The sequence below is a fragment of the Scyliorhinus canicula genome, chromosome 6 (genome assembly GCF_902713615.1).
Source record: "Scyliorhinus canicula chromosome 6, sScyCan1.1, whole genome shotgun sequence".
Classification (NCBI taxonomy): domain Eukaryota; kingdom Metazoa; phylum Chordata; class Chondrichthyes; order Carcharhiniformes; family Scyliorhinidae; genus Scyliorhinus; species Scyliorhinus canicula.
This window is the reverse complement of record NC_052151.1, coordinates 4,342,714-4,361,593: the sequence shown is the minus strand read 5'-3', so window position 1 is coordinate 4,361,593 and position 18,880 is coordinate 4,342,714. Positions and strand designations below refer to the sequence as shown.

The following is an 18,880-nucleotide window of genomic DNA, read 5'->3' as shown; positions in this document are numbered from 1 at the left end:
AGGACGGAAGAAAGAGGGAAAATCGACCGTGGATATCTAAGGAAATAAGGGAGAGTATCAAATTGAAGGAAAAAGCATATAAAGTGGCAAAGATTGCTGGGAGATTAGAGGACTGGGAAATCTTTAGGGGGCAACAGAAAGCTACTAAAAAAGCTATAAAGAAGAGTAAGATAGAGTATGAGAGTAAACTTGCTCAGAATATAAAAACAGACAGTAAAAGTTTTTACAAATATATAAGACAAAAAAGAGTGGCTAAGGTAAATATTGGTCCTTTAGAGGATGAGAAGGGCGTTTTAATAATGGGAAATGAGGAAATGGCTGAGGAACTGAACAGGGTTTTTGGGTCGGTCTTCACAGTGGAAGACACAAATAACATGCCAGCGACTGATAGAAATGAGGCTATGACAGGTGAGGACCTTGAGAGGATTGTTATCACTAAGGAGGGAGTGATGGACAAGCTAATGGGGCTAAAGGTAGACAAGTCTCCTGGCCCTGATGGAAACCATCCCAGAGTGCTAAAAGAGATGGCTAGGGAAATTGCAGATGCACTAGTGATAATTTACCGAAATTCACTAGACTCTGGGGTGGTCCCGGTGGATTGGAAATTAGCAAACGTGACGCCACTGTTTAAAAAAGGAGGTAGGCAGAAAGCAGGAAATTATAGGCCAGTGAGCTTAACTTCGGTAGTAGGTAAGATTCTGGAATCTATCATCAAGGAAGAAATTGCGAGGCATCTGGATAGAAATTGTCCCATTGGGCAGACGCAGCATGGGTTCGTAAAGGGCAGGTCATGCCTAACTAATTTAGTGGAATTTTTTGAGGACATTACCAGTGCAGTAGATAACGGGGAGCCGATGGATGTGGTATATCTGGATTTCCAGAAAGCCTTTGACAAGGTGCCACACAAAAGGTTGCTGCATAAGATAAAGATGCATGTCATTAAGGGTAAATTAGTAGCATGGATAGAGGATTGGTTAATTAATAGAAAGCAAAGAGTTGGGATAAATGGGTGTTTCTCTGGTTGGCAATCAGTAGCTAGTGGTGTCCCTCAGGGATCCGTGTTGGGCCCAGAATTGTTCACAATTTACATAGATGATTTGGAGTTGGGGACCAAGGGCAATGTGTCCAAGTTTGCAGATGACACTAAGATGAGTGGTAAAGCGAAAAGTGCAGAGGATACTGGAAGTCTGCAGAGGGATTTGGATAGGTTAAGTGAATGGGCTAGGGTCTGGCAGATGGAATACAATGTTGACAAATGTGAGGTTATCCATTTTGGTAGGAATAACAACAAACGGGATTATTATTTAAACGATAAAATATTAAAGCATGCCGCTGTTCAGAGAGACTTGGGTGTGCTAGTGCATGAGTCACAGAAGGTTGGTTTACAAGTGCAACAGGTGATTAAGAAGGCAAATGGAATTTTGTCCTTCATTGCTAGAGGGATGGAGTTTAAGACTAGGGAGGTTATGTTGCAATTGTATAAGGTGTTAGTGCGGCCACACCTGGAGTATTGTGTTCAGTTTTGGTCTCCTTACTTGAGAAAGGACGTACTGGCGCTGGAGGGTGTGCAGAGGAGATTCACTAGGTTAATCCCAGAGCTGAAGGGGTTGGATTATGAGGAGAGGTTGAGTAGACTGGGACTGTACTCGTTGGAATTTAGAAGGATGAGGGGGGATCGTATAGAAACATTTAAAATTATGAAGGGAATAGATAGGATAGATGCGGGCAGGTTGTTTCCACTGGCGGGTGAAAGCAGAACTAGGGGACATAGCCTCAAAATAAGGGGAAGTACATTTAGGACTGAGTTTAGGAGGAACTTCTTCACCCAAAGGGTTGTGAATCTATGGAATTCCTTACCCAGTGAAGCACTTGAGGCTCCTTCATTACATGTTTTTAAGGTAAAGATAGATAGTTTTTTGAAGAATAAAGGGATTAAGGGCTATGGTGGTCGGGCCGGAAAGTGGAGCTGAGTCCACAAAAGATCAGCCATGATCTAATTGAATGGCGGAGCAGGCCCGAGGGGCCAGATGGCCTACTCCTGCTCCTAGTTCTTATGTTCTTATGTTAGCTCTTTTCTCTCCTTACAGATGCTGCCAGACCTGCTGAGATTTTCCAGCATTTTCTCTTTCGTTTCAGATTACAGCATCCGCAGTAATTTGCTTTTATCCAATTTTGTTTCCAATTGGCTACCTCACCCAGGTTCCCGTGAGATTTAACCCTTGCGATACCTTGTCAAAGGCTTTGCTAAGGTCCATGTAGACAATGTCGACTGCACTGTCCTCATCTACCTTCTTGGTTACCCCTTCAAAAAACTCAATCAAATTCGTGAGATATTATTTTCCACTCACAAAGCCATGCTGACTGTTCCTAAACAGTCCTTGCTTCTCTAAATGTCTGTAGATCCTGTCTCTCACAATACCTTCTAACAACTCACCCACCACAAATGTTAGTCTCACTGGTCTGTAGTTCCCAGGCCTTTCCTTGCGCCCCTTCTTAAACAAAGGCACAACATTTGCTACCCTACAATCTTCAGGCATCGCTCCTGTGGCTGACGATGATTTAAATATCTCTGCTGGGGTCCCGGCAATTTCTTCCCTAGCCAACCACAACGTCCTGGAATACATTTCATAAGGCCCGGTTATTTATCTACCTTGATGTGCTTTAAGACTTCCATCACCTCCTTCTCTGTAATATGTAGACTCCTCAAGACATCACTCTTTATTTCCCCAAGTTCCCTAACATTCCTGCCTTTCTCAACAGTAAATACCAGTGAGAAATATTAACTTAGGATCTCACCCATCTCTTATCTGCCAAGACAATTTCATGTCCCCTTTTTGCCCTCCTGATTTCTCTCTTAACTCTCCTTTGACAAGCCCAATGCTCTTCAAGGGATCCACTTGATCCCAGCTGCCTCAGCCTGTCATATGCCTCCTTCTTCCTTTTGACCATGGCTTCAATATCCCGAGCCATCCAGGGTTCCCTCCTTCTACCAGCCTTACCCTTCACTCTAAGAGGAATGTGCTCACCCTGAACCCCAGTTAACACTTTTTTGAAAGACTCCCATTTACCAGCTGTCCCCTTGCCTGTAAATAGCCCCCCCCCCCCCCCCCCCCCCCCCAATCAACGTTTGAAAGTTTCTGCCTAAGCCCCTGAAATTAGTCTTGCTCCAATGTAGAACATTAACGGTGGGCCAGAACTATCATTCTCCATAGCTGTCCTAAAGCTAATGGAATTATGGTCACTGGTCCCAAAGTGATCCCTCACTAACACTTCTGTCACCTGCCCTTCCTTATTCCCCAACAGGAGGTCAAGTTTTGCCCACTCCCTAGTCGGCTATCACACATACTGAATGAGAAATTCTTCCTGAATACACTCAACAAAGTTCTCTCCATCCAAACCCCTAGTGCTATGGCCGCCCCAGTTAATGTTGGAAAAGTTAAAGACCCCAGCTATTGCCACCCTATTTTTCTTGCAGCCATCTGTAATCTCCTTCCATATTTGCTCATCAAATTCCCACTGACTATGTGGGGGCAAGTAGACCAATCCTATCAAAGTGACCGCTCTCTTATTTTTCAGCCCTACCCATATAGACTCAGTGGGTGAACTCTCGATATATTTCATCTCTGTATTGACGTGATACTGTCCCTAATCAAAAACGCAACTCCCCCTCCTCTCCTACCTCATGTTCTATCTTTCCTATAGCATCTGTACCCCGGAACATTGAGCTGCCAGTCCTGCCCCTCCCGTAGCCATGTTTCAGTAATAGCTATCATATCCCTGGCCCCTGTACCTATCCATGCTCTGAGTTCATCTGCCTCGCCCGTCAGGCCTCTTGCATTGAAATAAATGCAGTTTAATCTAGACTTCCCTTGCTCTCTGCCCTGCTTTCTCAGACCATTGGTCCGGTCCTGTTCTGTGCACTCTGGGTTTTATTTTTCTTAGCCTGACTGGACCCATTCACCGAGTTATCCACGGTCTCTGCCCTCTGTCCTGTGGCCCTTTTTAGATTTTTGAGTTTGAATTATCTGCCTTTCACTTTCCCCTTACTGTCTTTCGCTTTTATCACCACTTTACTTCCCTTCAACTTCCTGCATCGGTTCTCCCCCCCCCCCCCCACCACCACCACCACCACCACATTTTAGCTATATTGTTGGTGCCTATATGCACCACAACAGCTGGCTGGTCACCCTCCCCCTCCAGAATGTCCTGCAATCCTTGACTCTCGCACCAGGGAGGCAGCACACCATCTTTGATTCTCGCTTGCGTCCGCAGAAACGCCTGTCCATTGGGTCCCCTATCGCTCCTTTTCCTGCAGATGCTATAGGAAAGATAGAACATGAGGTAGGAGAGGAGGGGGAGTTGCGTTTTTGATTAGGGACAGTATCACGTCAATACAGAGATGGGGATATATCGAGTGTTCACCCACTGAGTCTATATGAGTAGAACTGAAAAATAAGAGAGCAATCACTTTGATAGGATTGGACTATACCCTGCCACGCCTTTTCCTGCCCTCCTGTGCAGCAGAGCCAGCCATGGTGCTATGAACCTGGCTGCTGCCACCTTGCTCTGGTGAACCATCTCCCCAAATAGTATCCAAAACCTGCTTCCAAATGGGAGTAAATCCTGTCTCGAAGAATCCTCTCCAATAATTTCCCTGCCACTGACATAAGGCCTGTGATTTCCTGGATAATTCTTGCTGCCCTTCATAAACAATGGAACAACATTGGCTATTCTCCAGTCCTCTGCAACCTTACCTGTAGCCAGTGAGGATACAAAGATTTCTGTCAAGGCCTCAGAAATTTCCTCTCTAGCCTCCCTCAGTATTCATGGATAGATTCCATCAGACCCTGGGGACCTATCTACCTTAATGTTTTTCAAGGCACCCAGCAACTCTTTTTCGATCTCATTGTGGCCCAGACTATCTACACACCCTTCCTCAGACTCAGCATCCACTCTGACACACTGAAACTCATCTTTGGTGAATACTGATGCAAAATACTCATTTAGTAGCTCACCCATTTCCTCTGGCTCCATGCATAGATACCCTCCCCTGTCCTTGAGTGGGCCAACCCTTTCCTTGACTATCCACTTGCTCTTTATACACGTATAAAAAGCCTTAGGAATTTCTTTACTCCTGTTTGCCAATAACCTTTTGTGACCCCTTTCAGCCCTCCTGACTCCTTTCTCAAGTTCCTTCCTACTTTCCTTAACCAAGGTTCCCAAAATTTGCCAGACTTATCCTTCTTCCTCACAGGAACATGCCGGTCCTGAATTCCTATCAACTGACATTTGAAAGCCTCCCACATGCCAGATGTTGATTTACCCTCAAATCCGCCCCAATCTAGAAGTCTAATACGTCAAATGCATTTCCATCATCTCCACACCTGGTCACCTCTTCGAACAATTCAATCAAGTTGGTCAGACGTGACCTCCCCTTAACGAATTCATGCTGGCTGTTCCTGATTAATCTCTACCTCTCCAAATGCAGATTCATCCTGTCTCTCAGAATGGCTTCCAATAGTTTCCCCTCCACTTTGGTTAGACTGACTGGTCTGTAGTTTCCTGGTTTATTCCTTCCTCCCTTCTTGTATAATGGCACCACATTGACTATCCTCCAGTCCTCCGGCCCCTCTCCTGTGGCCAGAGAGGGATTGAAAATTATTGCCAGCGTCCCTATTTCATCCCTTGCTTCACTCAAAACCCTGGGATACATTTCATCTGGCCCTGTAGGTTTGTCTACTTTTAAGCCTGCCAGACCACTCAGAACCTCCACTCTTTCTATGTTAATCTCTCATTTTGTTACTGTCCTTCTCCCTGATTTCTATACCGATACTCTCCCTCTCCCTCGTGAACACTGACACAAAGTATTCATTTAGAACCTTACCTCCGCCCTCTGGCTCCACACACACATTGCCATTGTGGTCCTTAATGCGCCCTATTCTCTCCCTAGTTATCCTTTTACCCTTAATGTATTTGTAAAACAACTTAGTATTTTCCTTTATTTTACCTGTCAGTATCCTTTCATGTGCCCTTTTTGCTCTCCTAATTTCCTTTTTAAATTCCCTCTTGCACATTCTGTACGCCTCTAGGACGTCTGCTGTTTTGAGCCCTCGATATCCGCCATAAACATCTCTTTTTCTTCTTATCCCTTGATACCCAGGGTTCACTGGATTTGTTGGTCCCACCCTTTTTCTTGATTGGAACATGTTGGCCCTGTACTCTCCCTATTTCCTTCTTGAATACGTCCCACTGTTGTGTCACAGATTTACTAAAAGTGTCTGCTACCAGTCCACTCTGGGGATTTCATCGTATTAAAATCGGCCTTCCCTCAATTTGGAACTTTGATTTCAGGCTCACCTTGTTGTTTTCATAACAATCTTGAATCTAATAGAGTTTTGATCACTGTCTGCTGATGAGACCATCAATTCACGTGACACGTGGTTAGAAGTGAACAGTGGTTTTAATCGTCTTACAACAGAGCCTGCCTGCGACAAGATGAACTCCAGATGAACTGGCAGGCAGGCTCTCAGCATCAACCTTTATACTTCCGGTTAGGGGGAGGAGCCATGGGTGGAGCCCAGTACAAACTCCCGTACACTCCCAATGCATCTCCCCCTAGTGGCAGAGCAACGCAACTGCTTGTGTGCCAAGCTTACAGAGACATAGTACAACATGTGTAATACAGTGTGAATTACGCTACTGTGATTCACCACATTCACCCCCTGTAAAAAATCAAGTCCGACGGGAGTAGTGGCTTACAGATTGAGTCTGTCCGGTGGCCGAGTTGTCCGCTGTGATCGACGGAGCACCGGGGTTGCAGCCCCTTCTGGTGGCTGGATGAGCACCGTCGGTTGGGGTACGATGACAGACTCCGGGGGCGATTCCGCCTGAGCTTCGTATACGTCTGGTTCAACTGGGAACTGGGAGCGCTGGGAGCTAGCTGGCACGGGCGCGCGAAGAAAATGTAGCGTACTGGTAGGTGCGGGGACGTGGGGGGTGAGTTGGGTGGGATGTAGTGTGAGGGGTACCTCGGCGGTGGTAGTGGGGGGGTTGGATCCTGCAGGTGCTAGGTCCCGGAGGGAGACAGTGTCCTGACGGCCGTCAGGGAACTATACGAAGGTGTACTGGGGGTTCGAATGTAGTAGGAGCACTTTCTCTACGAGTGGGTCAGTTTTGTGCGCCCTGACGTGCTTCCCGAGGAGTACTGGGCCCGGTGTCTTCAACCATGCCGAGAGCGGAACCCCCGTGGTAGTGCCCCTAGAAAAAATAAAGAGCCGCTCGTGGGGGATCTGGTTGGTAGCGGTACATAAGAGGGACCTAATAGCGTGGAGCGCGTCGGGGAGGACTTCTTGCCAATGGGAGATCGGGAGATTCCTGGACCGGAGGGTCAGTAGGACGGTCTTCCAGACCATCGCATTCTCCCTCTCCACCTGCCCGTTCCCCCTGGGGTTATAGCTGGTAGTCCTGCTCGAGGCGATGCCCTTGCCGAGCAGGTACTGACGCAGCTCGTCTCTCATAAAGGACGAACCCCGGTCGCTGTGTGCATAGCTGGGGAAACCAAACAGGGTGAAGATACTATGCAGGGCCATAATGACTGTGTGGGAGGTCATATCGGGGCACGGGATAGCAAAGGGGAAGCGGGAGAACTCGTCGATGACGTTCAGGAAGTACACATTCCTGTTAGTCGAGGGGCGTGGCCCTTTGAAATCGATAGCGGGGGTTCAAAGGGCCTAGAAGCCTTGACCAGGTGGGCCCTGTCAGGTGGGTCCGCGCAGATCGGGCAATCCCTGGTGATGGCTTTTACCTCCTCGGTGGAGAAAGGCAGATTTCGGGCTTTGATGGAGTGGGCGAGCCGGGTGACCCCCGGATGGCAGAGGTCATTGTGGATAGCTTTCAGGCGGTCTTCCTGCGCGCTGGCGCACGTGCCGCAGGACAGGGCATCAGGGGGCTCGTTGAGCTTCCCTGGTCGATACATAATATCGTATTTGTAGGTGGAGAGTTCGATCCTCCATCTCAGAATTTTGTCATTTTTAATTTTGCCCCTTTGCGAGTTGTCAAACATGAAGGCAACTGATCTTTGGTTGGTGATGAGGGTGAACCTCCTACCTGCGAGGTCGTGCCTCCAGTGACGAACAGCCTCCACGATGGCTTGTGCTTCCTTTTCGACTGAGGAGTGTCGAAGTTCCGAAGCGGAGAGGGTTCGGGAGAAAAATGCGACTGGTCTCCCTGCCTGATTTAGTGTGGCTGCAAGAGCTACCTCTGAGGCATCGCTCTCTACCTGGAAAGGGACGGATTAATCCACCGCCCGCATGGCAGCCTTGGCGATGTCCTCCTTGATGCAGCTGAAGGCCTGGCGAGCCTCAGCTGACAGGGGAAAAAGTGTGGCCTTAAAGAGTGGGCGGGCTTTGTCCGCATATTGAGGGACCCACCGGGCATAATACAAAAAGAATCCCAAGCACCGTTTGAGGGCCTTGAGACAATGAGGGAGAGGGCGCATACGGTCCGGGTCAGGACCCAGGACTCCATTTTCCACGACATAGCCGAGGATGGCTAGTCTGGTTGTGCGGAAAACGCATTTCTCCTTGTTGTATGTGAGGTTAAGCTCCTGGGCCGTCTGGAGAAATCAGTTGAGGTTGGCATCGTGGTCCTGCTGGTCATAGCCGCAGATGGTGACGTTATCCAAGTACGGAAATGTGGCCCGCAGCCCGTACTGGTCCACCATTCGGTCCATTGCTCGTTGGAACAGCGAAACCCCATTCGTGACGCCAAAGGGAGGAAGTGGAAGAGGCGGCCATCGGCCTCGAATGCCAAATAGTGGCGGTCCTCCGGGCGGATTGGGAGTTGGTAGTATGCAGACTTCAGATCCACCGTGGAAAAAATCCGATACTGGGCGATCTGATTCACCATGTCTGCAATTCTGGGGAGGGGGTATACGTCGAGGAGCGTAAACCGATTAATAGTCTGACTATAGTCTATGGCCATGCGGAATTTTTGCCCGGTCTTGACGACCACCACCTGATCTCTCTAGGGACTGTTACTGGCCTCTATGATCCCCTCACGGATCTCGGATCGAATGAACACCCTGTCCTGTAGGCTGTAGCGCCTGCTGCGAGTGGCTACGGGTTTACAGTCCGGACTGAGGTTGGCAAAGAGAGGAGGGGGGGAGATTTGCAGCGTGGCTAGGCTGCAGATAGTGAGTGGGGGCAGGGGTCCGCCGAAGCTGAGGGTGAGACTCTTGAGATTGCATTGAAAGTCGGGTCCCAATAAGAGTGGGGCGCAGAGTTCGGGCAGGTCGTATAGTTGGAAATTAGAGTAGCTAGCGCCTTGGATTGTTAGAGTTGCGACGGTGCGCCCTTGGATATGGACAGAGTGGGAACCCGAAGCGAGGGAGATAGTTTGCCGTGCAGGGAAAATGGGGAGCGAACAGCGTCTTACCAGATCTGGGTGTACGAAGCTCTCAGAGCTCCCGGAGTCGAAAAGGCACGGTGTACTGTACCCGTTGATTTTGACCATTGTCATCGAGTTGTGGAGATGCTTTGGGCGCAATTGGTCCAGTGTGACTGCATTGAGGTGCGGATAGTCGGCAGCTCGGTCGGCTGCGCTGGGATGGCCCCGCGATGAATGCCCGCTGAGGTCGCAGTCTTCAATCGAGTTTTCTGAGTGTGGAGAGGATTGGGCCCAAGATGGCCGCCCCGGTGGATCGCACATGGTGGGCGGCGAGGAAGATGGCGTCCAAGATGGCGGCCCCCATGAGTCGCCCGTGGTGGACCGCGTGGTGGGGGTCCGCCAAGGTGGCGGCCCCCATGGATCGCACGTGGTGGGTGGGGGCGGAATCGGGGTGTAGGCCGCTGCGTTCCGGGGCCTGCGGGCCTGCGAGTGCGGAGGGCGATTACTTTGTGCCACTGAAGGTTTAGGGGCTGGGGCCTTCCTTGCCAGGCACACTCTGGCGTAGTGGCCTTTTCGCCCGTAGCTGCTGCAGGTTGCGTTGCGGGCCGGTGCTGGGGCTGGCCACAAAAGTGGCAGGCTGGGGCAGCATGGTGGCTGGGTGGCCACGTGGCACAGGCCTGGGGGAGTCGCTGGTCGGGGTCCCATGACGGGGTCGCGCAGTCGGCAGGAAACGAGGTGAGGCTACGAAATGAGACCTCCATAGTTGTAGCGAGTTCAACAGTATCTTCTAAATTCAGGGCCCCCTTTTCCAGCAGTCTCTGGCGCACGTAATTCGATCTAAGGCCTGCAACAAAGACATCGTGGCAGCAAGTTCTCTATCTTCTGCAGCAGTTACAGCCTGATAATTACAGTCCCGGGATAAGGCTTTTAAGTCTCTGAGGAATTCTTCTAGCGATTCTGTCGGGCGCTGGCGGCGAGTAGTAAATACGTGGTGTGCGTAGACCTCATTGATAGGCCTCACGTACATTCTATCGAGTAGGGCCAGGGCCTCTGTATATGAGCCGGTACAGTTTAGCTGAGTAGATATACGATGGCTCACCCTCGCGTGCAGTAGGCTGAGTTTCTGCTCCTCCATCGTTTCTGTGGTGCTTGCTTCAGTCAGGTAGGCCTGAAAACATCGGAGCCAATGCAAAAAGATTTCTTTCGCCTCTGCATCCTGTGGGTCGAGTTCCAGTCGATCAGGCTTGAGGGCTGATTTCATGGTCATTCCTTACTGTTTCTTAAGACGATTAAATTGATGAGACCATCAATTCACGTGACACGTGGTTAGAAGTGAACAGTGGTTTTAATCGTCTTACAACAGAGCTTACCTGTGACAAGGTGAACTCCAGATGAACTGGCAGGCAGGCTCTCAGCATCAACCTTTATACTTCCGGTTAGGGGGAGGAGCCATGGGTGGAGCCAAGGGTGGAGCCCAGTACAAACTCCCGTACACTCCCAGTGCATCTCCCCCTAGTGGCAGAGCAGCGCAACCGCTTGTGTGCCGAGCTCACAGAGACATAGTACAACATGTGTAATACAGTGTGAATTACGCTGCTGTGATTCACCACATTTGCAAAATGCTCCAACGTTCAACCACTCGCCCAGCTTCCTTACCAAAGATTAAATCCAGAACCCCCCCTGTCTTGCAGGTCCTTCTACGTACTGGCTTAAAACGTTCTCCTGCATGCATTTTAAGAATTCCGCTCCCTCTAAACCTTTCACACTGTGGCTTCCCCTTGAATGCTTGGGAGTGGCACCAAGTGCTATTGAATAAGGGCAGCAATCACACAAACACGGCTGCCGAGCCAAACGTGCCCAAAATGACATTTAAACATGTCTCTGTTGAACTGCGCCATATAGATATTCATACACAGGGACCTGTCCCCTACAGATAAAAGGACTTAAACACAAGTGTGGGGGATATGTACTCATGGCAACGCCTTAGCCAGAGCCCTTTTGTAACCAATGAGCACCCTTTTCCCATACAGAATAAATTAGAGTCCCCTTTAAAATTTGGCAATCTTGTTTCTGTTCTAATGAATTCAACAATACTGAAGTTCTGTAGAAACAAATGACAATTTAATGGGAATGAAGGAGACCAGAATGAGATTGGAGAGTGCAATGGGAATGTATGGATAGAAGCTCGGGAAAGACAGGGAATTCAGGCCAATGTTAAGAGGGTACCCGAGTTGGGGAATTGACTTGGTGAGCTTTGGGAAGCAGTACAGGCAGCTGAAGGCATTACCCCAAACTGACCCTTCAACAGAAAACATCCTGAGACACTCCAGCAAAGAGAAACTGAGTATGATTCTGTTTTGTTGGTAATGAGCTAGAAAGTGACTTTAGTGTCATTATTCAGATACATGTCTTCTTTTTAGGTGATTACAGAAGCTGTGCAGAAGCTCGAAAAGGAGCCTGAAACTGTCGACATGTTTGGGGAGCACCTGATATTCTTGACTCGAATCAGTGCAGAGATGCCCATGATGGAGAAAGACTTTACAGCCGTAGCTCAGTTGTATGCCAGTGCCAAAGAGTTTGCTGTCGTTGTCCCACCCGAAGATCTGGCTCTCTACCATATCCTGATACCCAACTTCCAGAACCTGAAATCTAGTGTCCTCGTCTGCGAGGCCATGAAAGACAAGAACATCGCCAAGTTCAGAACTAACCTGGAGGATGACATGAGTAACCTTTACTATGAACTACTGCAAGTTAAGTATAAGGTAATTCAACAGGGAACCATATGGGTTGAGATTTTTAAAAGTTCATTCATTGGACATGGGCATTGCTGGCTGGGCCAGTCTCGATTGCCCCTCCCTAATTGCCTTTGAACTGAGTGGCTTGAGTGCATTTAGGAGTAACCACATCGGAGTCTGGAGTCACATATCGGAGGAATCAGCTAACAGGTAAAGGGGGCAGATTTAATTCCCTAAGGGGCATTGGCAAATATAGAACCAGAGAAAATAGGAGCAGGAGGAGACCATTCGGCCCTTCGAGCCTGCTCCACCATTCAATATGATCATGGCTGATCATCCAATTTAGTAATCTGTACCCGCTTTCCCCGAATATCCTCTGATCCCTTTTGCCCCAAGAGATATATCTAACTTCCTCTTGAAAACATACAAATGTTTTGGCCAAACTGCTTCTTGCAGTAGAGAATTCCACAAGCTCACCATTCTGTTGGTGAAGAAATCTCTCCTCATCTCAGTCCTAAAAGAATAACCCTGTATTCTGAGACTATGACGCCTGGTTCTGGACACCTCCAGCAGCGGGCACATTCTTCCTGCATCTACCCTGTCCAGTCCTGTTCAAATTTTATAGGTTTCCATAAAAACCCCTTCATTCTTCGGAACTTCAGCGAATATAATCCTAACTAACTCAACCTCCTCATATGTCAGTCCCGACATCCCAGGAATCAGTCTGGTAAACATTCTCTGCACATTCTCTGATTCCTGTGGCACTCGACACAGTTAGCTGACCCCTGTGGCACTCGATACAGTTAGCTGACCCCTGTGGCACTCGATACAGTTAGCTGACCCCTGTGGCACTCGACACAGTTAGCTGACCCCTGTGGCACTCGACACAGTTAGCTGACCCTGTGGCACTCGACACAGTTAGCTGACCCTGTGGCACTCGATACAGTTAGCTGACCCCTGTGGCACTCGATACAGTTAGCTGACCCCTGTGGCACTCGATACAGTTAGCTGACCCCTGTGGCACTCGATACAGTTAGCTGACCCCTGTGGCACTCGATACAGTTAGCTGACCCCTGTGGCACTCGATACAGTTAGCTGACCCCTGTGGCCCTCGTTACAGTTAGCTGTTTACTGTGGCGCACGTTACAGTTCGCTGATTCCTGTAGTCCTCATTACAGTTAGCTGATTCCTGTGGCACCCGTTACAGTTAGCTGATTCCTGTGCCACCCGTTACAGTTAGCTGATTCCCGTGGCACTCGTTACAGTTAGCTGATTCCCGTGGCACTCGTTACAGTTAGCTGTTTCCTGTCGCCCTCGTTACAGTTAGCTGATTCCTGTGGCACCCGTTACGGTTAGCTGATTCCTGTGGCACTCGTTAGAGCTGATTCCTGTGGCACCTGTTACAGTTCGCTGATTCCTGTGGCACTCGTTACAGTTTGCTGATTCCTGTGGCACCCGTTACAGTTAGCTGATTCCTGTGGCACACGTTACAGTTAGCTGATTCCTGTGGCACACGTTACAGTTAGCTGATTCCTGTGGCCATCGTTACAGTTAGCTGTTTCCTGTGGCCCTCGTTACAGTTAGCTGTTTCCTGTCGCACTCGTTACAGTTAGCTGATTCCTGTGGCACCCGTTACATTTGCTGATTACTGTGGCACTCGTTACAGTTAGCTGATTCCTGTGGCATCCGTTACAGTTAGCTGATTACTGTGGCACTCGTTACAGTTTGCTGATTCCCGTGGCACCCATTGCAGTTAGCTGATTCCTGTGGCACCCGTTACAGTTAGCTGATTCCTGTTGCCCTTGTTACAGTTAGCTGATTCCTGTGGCACCCGTTACAGTTAGCTGATTACTGTGGCACCCGTTACAGTTAGCTGATTCCTGTTGCCCTTGTTACAGTGGCTGATTCCCGTGGCACACGTTACAGTTAGCTGATTCCCGTGGCACCTGTTACAGTTCGCTGATTCCTGTGGCAGTCGTTACAGTTGCTGATTCCTGTGGCACCCGTTACAGTTCGCTGATTCCTGTGGCACCCGTTACAGTTTGCTGATTCCTGTGGCCCTCGTTACAGTTAGCTGATTCCTGTGGCCCTCGTTACAGTTAGCTGATTCCTGTGGGACTCGTTACAGTTAGCTGATTCCTTGGCCCTCGTTACAGTTAGCTGATTCCTGTGGCACTCGTTACAGTTAGCTGATTCCTGAGGCACCCGTTACAGTTAGCTGATTCCTGTGGCCCTCGTTACAGTGGCTGATTCCTGTCGCCCTTGTTACAGTTAGCTGTTTCCTGTGGCCCACGTTACAGTTGCTGATTCCTGTGGCACTCGTTACAGTTGCTGATTCCTGTGGCACCCGTTACATTTGCTGATTCCTGTGGCACTCGTTACAGTTAGCTGATTCCTGTGGCATCCGTTACAGTTAGCTGATTACTGTGGCACTCGTTACAGTTAGCTGATTCCCGTGGCACCCATTGCAGTTAGCTGATTCCTGTGGCACCCGTTACAGTTAGCTGATTACTGTGGCACCCGTTACAGTTAGCTGATTCCTGTTGCCCTTGTTACAGTGGCTGATTCCCGTGGCACACGTTACAGTTAGCTGATTCCCGTGGCACCTGTTACAGTTCGCTGATTCCTGTGGCAGTCGTTACAGTTGCTGATTCCTGTGGCACCCGTTACAGTTCGCTGATTCCTGTGGCACCCGTTACAGTTTGCTGATTCCTGTGGCCCTCGTTACAGTTAGCTGATTCCTGTGGCCCTCGTTACAGTTTGCTGATTCCTGTGGCCCTCGTTACAGTTAGCTGATTCCTGTGGGACTCGTTACAGTTAGCTGATTCCTTGGCCCTCGTTACAGTTAGCTGATTCCTGTGGCACTCGTTACAGTTAGCTGATTCCTGAGGCACCCGTTACAGTTAGCTGATTCCTGTGGCCCTCGTTACAGTGGCTGATTCCTGTCGCCCTTGTTACAGTTAGCTGTTTCCTGTGGCCCACGTTACAGTTGCTGATTCCTGTGGCACTCGTTACAGTTAGCTGATTCCTGTGGCCCTCGTTACAGTGGCTGATTCCTGTCGCCCTTGTTACAGTTAGCTGTTTCCTGTGGCCCACGTTACAGTTGCTGATTCCTGTGGCACTCGTTACAGTTAGCTGATTCCTGTGGCCCTCGTTACAGTTAGCTGATTCCTGTGGCACTCGTTATAGTTAGCTGATTCCTGTGGCACCTGTTACAGTTTGCTGATTCCTGTAGTCCTCATTACAGTTCGCTGAATCCTGTGGCCCTCGTTACAGTTAGCTGTTTACTGTGGCACCCGTTACAGTTTGCTGATTCCTGTGGCACCTGTTACAGTTCGCTGATTCCTGTAGTCCTCATTACAGTTAGCTGTTTACTGTGGCACCCATTACAGTTTGCTGCTTCCTGTGGCACTCGTTACAGTTTGCTGATTCCCGTGGCACCCGTTACAGTTCGCTGATTTCTGTGGCCCTCGTTACAGTTAGCTGTTTCCTGTGGCCCTCGTTACAGTTAGCTGTTTCCTGTCGCACTCGTTACAGTTAGCTGATTCCTGTGGCACCCGTTACATTTGCTGATTACTGTGGCACTCGTTACAGTTAGCTGATTCCTGTGGCATCCGTTACAGTTAGCTGATTACTGTGGCACTCGTTACAGTTAGCTGATTCCCGTGGCACCCATTGCAGTTAGCTGATTCCTGTGGCACCCGTTACAGTTAGCTGATTACTGTGGCACCCGTTACAGTTAGCTGATTCCTGTTGCCCTTGTTACAGTGGCTGATTCCCGTGGCACACGTTACAGTTAGCTGATTCCCGTGGCACCTGTTACAGTTCGCTGATTCCTGTGGCAGTCGTTACAGTTGCTGATTCCTGTGGCACCCGTTACAGTTCGCTGATTCCTGTGGCACCCGTTACAGTTTGCTGATTCCTGTGGCCCTCGTTACAGTTAGCTGATTCCTGTGGCCCTTGTTACAGTTAGCTGATTCCTGTGGGACTCGTTACAGTTAGCTGATTCCTTGGCCCTCGTTACAGTTAGCTGATTCCTGTGGCACTCGTTACAGTTAGCTGATTCCTGAGGCACCCGTTACAGTTAGCTGATTCCTGTGGCCCTCGTTACAGTGGCTGATTCCTGTCGCCCTTGTTACAGTTAGCTGTTTCCTGTGGCCCACGTTACAGTTGCTGATTCCTGTGGCACTCGTTACAGTTAGCTGATTCCTGTGGCCCTCGTTACAGTTAGCTGATTCCTGTGGCACTCGTTATAGCTGATTCCTGTAGCACTTGTTACAGTTAGCTGATTCCTGTGGCACCCGTTACAGTTAGCTGATTCCTGTCGCCCTTGTTACAGTTAGCTGATTCCCGTGGACCTCACTACAGTTAGCTGATTCCTGTGGCATTCGTTACAATTAGCTGATTCCCGTGGCACCCGTTACAGTTAGCTGATTCCTGTGGCACCCGTTACAGTTCATGATTCCTGTGCCACCCGTTACAGTTAGCTGTTTCCTGTAGTCCTTGTTACAGTTAGCTGTTTCCTGTAGCCCTCGTTACAGTCAGCTGATTCCTGTGGCCCTCGTTACAGTTAGCTGTATCCTGTAGCCCTCGTTACAGTCAGCTGATTCCTGTGGCACTCGTTACAGTTTGCTGATTCCTGTGGCACCCGTTACAGTTAGCTCATTCCTGTAGCCCTCGTTACAGTTAGCTGATTCCCGTGGCACTCGTTACAGTTAGCTGATTCCTGTCGCCCTCGTTACAATTAGCTGATTCCCGTGGCACTCGTTACAGTTAGCTGATTCCTGTGGCACCCGTTACAGTTAGCTGATTCCTGTGGCACTCGTTATAGTTAGCTGATTCCTGTGGCACCTGTTACAGTTTGCTGATTCCTGTAGTCCTCATTACAGTTCGCTGAATCCTGTGGCCCTCGTTACAGTTAGCTGTTTACTGTGGCACCCGTTACAGTTTGCTGATTCCTGTGGCACCTGTTACAGTTCGCTGATTCCTGTAGTCCTCATTACAGTTAGCTGTTTACTGTGGCACCCATTAGTTTGCTGCTTCCTATGGCACTCGTTACAGTTTGCTGATTCCCGTGGCACCCGTTACAGTTCGCTGATTTCTGTGGCCCTCGTTACAGTTAGCTGTTTCCTGTGGCCCTCGTTACAGTTAGCTGTTTCCTGTCGCACTCGTTACAGTTAGCTGATTCCTGTGGCACCCGTTACAGTTCGCTGATTCCTGTGGCAGTCGTTACAGTTGCTGATTCCTGTGGCACTCGTTACAGTTGCTGATTCCTGTGGCACTCGTTACAGTTAGCTGATTCCCGTGGCACCCATTGCAGTTAGCTGATTCCTGTGGCACCCGTTACAGTCAGCTGATTCCTGTGGCACCCGTTACAGTTAGCTGATTCCTGTGCCACTCGTTACAGTTAGCTGTTTACTGTGGCACTCGTTACAGTTAGCTGATTCCTGTGGCACTCGTTACAATTAGCTGATTCCTGTGGCCCTCGTTACAGTTAGCTGTATCCTGTAGCCCTTGTTACAGTCAGCTGATTCCTGTGGCACTCGTTACAGTTTGCTGATTCCTGTGGCACCCGTTACAATTAGCTGTTTCCTGTAGTCCTCGTTACAGTTAGCTGATTCCCGTGGCACTCGTTACAGTTAGCTGATTCCTGTCGCCCTCGTTACAATTAGCTGATTCCCGTGGCACTCGTTACAGTTAGCTGATTCCTGTGGCACCCGTTACAGTTAGCTGATTCCTGTGGCACTCGTTACAGTTAGCTGATTCCTGTGGCACCTGTTACAGTTTGCTGATTCCTGTGGCACCTGTTACAGTTCGCTGATTCCTGTAGTCCTCATTACAGTTAGCTGTTTACTGTGGCACCCATTACAGTTTGCTGCTTCCTGTGGCACTCGTTACAGTTTGCTGATTCCCGTGGCACCCGTTACAGTTAGCTGATTACTGTGGCACCCGTTACAGTTAGCTGATTCCTGTTGCCCTTGTTACAGTGGCTGATTCCCGTGGCACACGTTACAGTTAGCTGATTCCCGTGGCACCTGTTACAGTTCGCTGATTCCTGTGGCAGTCGTTACAGTTGCTGATTCCTGTGGCACTCGTTACAGTTGCTGATTCCTGTGGCACCCGTTACAGTTCGCTGATTCCTGTGGCACCCGTTACAGTTTGCTGATTCCTGTGGCCCTCGTTACAGTTAGCTGATTCCTGAGGCCCTCGTTACAGTTAGCTGATTCCTGTGGGACTCGTTACAGTTAGCTGATTCCTTGGCCCTCGTTACAGTTAGCTGATTCCTGTGGCACTTGTTACAGTTAGCTGATTCCTGAGGCACCCGTTACAGTTAGCTGATTCCTGTGGCCCTCGTTACAGTGGCTGATTCCTGTCGCCCTTGTTACAGTTAGCTGTTTCCTGTGGCCCACGTTACAGTTGCTGATTCCTGTGGCACTCGTTACAGTTAGCTGATTCCTGTGGCCCTCGTTACAGTTAGCTGATTCCTGTGGCACTCGTTATAGCTGATTCCTGTAGCACTTGTTACAGTTAGCTGATTCCTGTGGCACCCGTTACAGTTAGCTGATTCCTGTCGCCCTTGTTACAGTTAGCTGATTCCCGTGGACCTCACTACAGTTAGCTGATTCCTGTGGCATTCGTTACAATTAGCTGATTCCCGTGGCACCCGTTACAGTTAGCTGATTCCTGTGGCACCCGTTACAGTTCATGATTCCTGTGCCACCCGTTACAGTTAGCTGTTTCCTGTAGTCCTCGTTACA

At 49.3% G+C, this 18,880-nt stretch overlaps 1 protein-coding gene across 1 annotated transcript in view; it reads left to right on the top strand.

The window, feature by feature from the left end:
- Positions 1 to 18,880, top strand: part of LOC119966916 (dynein heavy chain 14, axonemal-like) — a 1,122,002-nt gene that overhangs the window by 344,102 nt on the left and 759,020 nt on the right. Inside the window, exon 19 of the mRNA XM_038798874.1 lies at positions 11,808 to 12,149. Coding sequence (XP_038654802.1) covers positions 11,808 to 12,149 — 342 coding nt within the window. The remainder of the gene's footprint in view (positions 1 to 11,807; positions 12,150 to 18,880) is intronic.